Source organism: Arachis hypogaea, chromosome 4, assembly GCF_003086295.3.
Source record: "Arachis hypogaea cultivar Tifrunner chromosome 4, arahy.Tifrunner.gnm2.J5K5, whole genome shotgun sequence".
NCBI lineage: Eukaryota > Viridiplantae > Streptophyta > Magnoliopsida > Fabales > Fabaceae > Arachis > Arachis hypogaea.
In genome coordinates, this window is record NC_092039.1 from 11,168,885 (window position 1) to 11,172,289 (window position 3,405).

General features: G+C 35.0%; 1 protein-coding gene across 1 annotated transcript; it reads left to right on the forward strand.

Moving 5' to 3' along the window:
- The first annotated feature begins 1,047 nt into the window (after window positions 1–1,047).
- Window positions 1,048–2,846, forward strand: LOC112796268 (stilbene synthase 1-like). The gene is made up of 2 exons (XM_025838642.2): window positions 1,048–1,315; window positions 1,647–2,846. Exons 1-2 carry the CDS (start codon window positions 1,138–1,140, stop codon window positions 2,636–2,638), a joined length of 1,170 nt encoding a protein of 389 aa, XP_025694427.1. The 5' UTR covers window positions 1,048–1,137; the 3' UTR covers window positions 2,639–2,846.
- The last annotated feature ends 559 nt before the right edge of the window (window positions 2,847–3,405 follow it).

The window sequence follows — 3,405 nt, forward strand, 5'->3', positions numbered from 1 at the left end:
ACAGTTCTTCATCCCCAATCTTGGGTAACGATTTCCCCTTTTTCTCACTCATCGTTCCTTATTGATTCAGAAGAATAGAAGTAAGGATAAAGTCGCAGAAAGGGTAGTGTTACTAACCTCTAGTACTCATAATGTGTAAAGGTCTCTGAATAAAACCCTCCAGTGTATTGCAGGAAGAAAAATGCAAACCATTACTTAACTCCTTCAATTTATGGTGCAATCAAACACCATTAAATGAAGCACACTTTCAACGGTTACAAAGAAGCCTTGGAACTTGCACCTATTTAGAGATAATAATGATTGAAATTTTACACGTATCGAGATTTGAGATAATAATTACAGTGACCAGTCTTTTCAGTTACTAAAAGTAACTTTGAAAGAGATATGCTGATCTGGGGGCACGGTGTACCGAGCTATAACTCGTCTACCATAAAAGCTCAACCTATCTCTTTAAAGTCAGGTCAAGCTTGGGGGCTGTGATATGACCAATAAACATCGGTTACAAGTTATAGCTCGGTAACCCCTAAAATCCGATCATAACCGATGATTTCATCATGACCATAAATAATCATTAAATCAATAACGTCGGATTTACAATTAATCCTCTTCCTGGGCGTTACAACCCAAGGAAAACGGTCGACCATTTACACTAATATAAAGCAGACAAGGAAAGCCGAGAAAGGTACGTCAGATTTTCTGAATTAAGATCTATCATCCACTTAACACTAACTTGAGCGTCGGAGTGCCTTTGCAGGTACCCACCCTCATTGTTCATCCGCTGCCGAAGTATATCTTGATCCACTTCAGGAGTCCGCCGACCTTATCAGAGGACGAGCTATACCTCGGAATAACCAGGCAAGAACACCACCAATCTGAGCCGCCATCCACAATATCATGAATTAAATAATAAAACAAACAAGAAGTCAGAGAACATCGTTTGAGCACGCTTTTTCTATGTATGGTCCATTTCGTCCATTCAATGCCACATATGCCCCTACTCTCATGCATATAAATATCCCCCCTCCCCCTGCCTAAGTCTTCACCAAAATCCCAAAGAACATAGCTAGTAAGCTTTGCTATCCCAAACAACATAGCCAAGCTTTGCTATTCCAACAAACACAGCTAAGAAAATTAAAGATGGTGTCGGCGAGTGACATCCACAAGATTCAAAGAGCAGAAGGTCCTGCAACCGTATTAGCGATTGGCACAGCAAATCCACCAAACTGTGTTGATCAGAGTACATACGCAGGTTACTATTTTAGAGTAACTAATAGCGAGCACATGACCGACCTCAAGAAAAAATTTCAGCGCATTTGTATGTAGTTTTATAGTTTTGTTTTATTTTAAATATTTATCAAAAAAAAATTCATCGTTTTACATTTATATTAATTAATACGTAATAATTAACATATTCTACGATATATCATACTTACTGCTTAATATTAATAATAACAATAACTATTTAATGAGAAAATTATTTTTATAATTATAAGTTTGGAAAAACTATTAAAATAGCATCTAACGATTCAAATCACTACAAAAATAACTCAAGATTTACAAATGTGACAAAAAATAATAAAAATGGTGATAAACAATTTTTATATTTGACAAATAACTTGATGGATGTGAATTACATATTATTTCAGGTGAGAGAACACAGATCAAGAACAGACATATGTATTTAACGGAAGAAATACTCAACGAGAATCCTAACATGTGCGCATACAAAGCACCGTCCTTGGATGCAAGGGAAGACATGATGATTAGGGAGGTACCAAGGGTTGGAAAAGAGGTTGCAACTAAGGCAATCAAGGAATGGGGTCAGCCAATGTCTAAGATCACACATTTGATCTTCTGCACCACCAGCGGCGTTGCGTTGCCTGGCGTTGATTACGAACTCATCGTACTCTTAGGGCTCGACCCAAGCGTCAAGAGGTACATGATGTACCACCAAGGCTGCTTCGCTGGCAGAACTGTCCTTCGTTTGGCTAAGGACTTGGCTGAAAACAACAAGGATGCTCGTGTGCTTATTGTTTGTTCTGAAAATACTTCAGTCACTTTTCGTGGTCCTAGTGAGACAGACATGGATAGTCTTGTAGGGCAAGCATTGTTTGCCGATGGAGCTGCTGCGATTATCATTGGTTCTGATCCTGTTCCAGAGATTGAGAATCCTCTCTTTGAGATTGTTTCAACTGATCAACAACTTGTCCCTAACAGCCATGGAGCCATCGGTGGTCTCCTTCGTGAAGTTGGACTTACCTTCTATCTTAACAAGAGTGTTCCGGATATTATTTCACAAAACATCAATGATGCACTCAGTAAAGCTTTTGATCCACTAGGTATATCTGATTATAACTCAATATTTTGGATTGCACATCCTGGTGGACGTGCAATTTTGGACCAAGTTGAAGAGAAGGTGAACTTGAAGCCAGAGAAGATGAAAGCCACTAGAGATGTGCTTAGCAATTATGGTAACATGTCAAGTGCGTGTGTGTTCTTCATTATGAATTTGATGAGAAAGAAGTCACTTGAAGCAGGACTTAAAACCACCGGAGAAGGACTTAATTGGGGTGTGCTTTTCGGTTTTGGTCCTGGTCTCACTATTGAAACTGTTGTTCTCCGTAGCGTGGCCATATGATGCAATTTATTATAGCTCACTGCATATATGTGATTGTGTTACTTTTTAATAATTATCTTTTGCTTAAGAATAAGGGTTTGATTGTATTGTTAGCAGAGTGAAAACTTAGACAAAAATGTCTAACGTAATTCTTTTTGTGAAGATTTATTATTATCAACGTTTGTAACTATTAGTTAACAAATATATCAAATTTTTTTCAATTGAGCAACATGATATGTACTAATATTTGGTTTGTAATTTCATTTAAAAACAACTATAAGCGCCTTCGCATGAGGTTTCATTGAAGATAAAGTCAAAAAGTATTTGGTATAATAGTAGTACAAGGCTTGATGTATTATGTATTTGTAATCTCATATATAATTATATAATAATGTTACTTTTATTGTCTAATTTTTAATATGTTGTTATCCAAGTTCGAATATAATAAAATTAATTTTATAGAAAAAGAATACTCATCATATCATCTTGTCCGAGTTACAGACATTAAATTAGCATAATAGATTAGTGCACAAAACTGCTCACGATTTTTTTTTTATGTATAATAAGATTAGTGGAATGTGTTAATTAATTTATTTTTTTAATTAAATACAACTAAATTTTTTATTTTTCTATGCATTTTTTATTTTTTTAACTGATTTTTATTGTGTTAATAATAATAAATTATTTGACTAATTTAATTGAACTTAGTTATTAAAATAACTTCGTCATATAGTATTATTGTATTTAAAAATATCTTTAAAAAATCCAGAAATAAAAAAATAATCTTT

What these genes read in the sequence shown, in the direction of transcription:
- LOC112796268 (XM_025838642.2), top strand. Translation starts at nt 1,138, where the DNA reads ATGGTGTCGGCGAGTGACATCCACAAGATTCAAAGAGCAGAAGGTCCT. An exon ending in GAAAAAATTTCAGCGCATTT is followed by an intron (nt 1,316 to 1,646) that starts GTATGTAGTTTT and finishes ATATTATTTCAG; the next exon opens with GTGAGAGAACACAGATCAAG.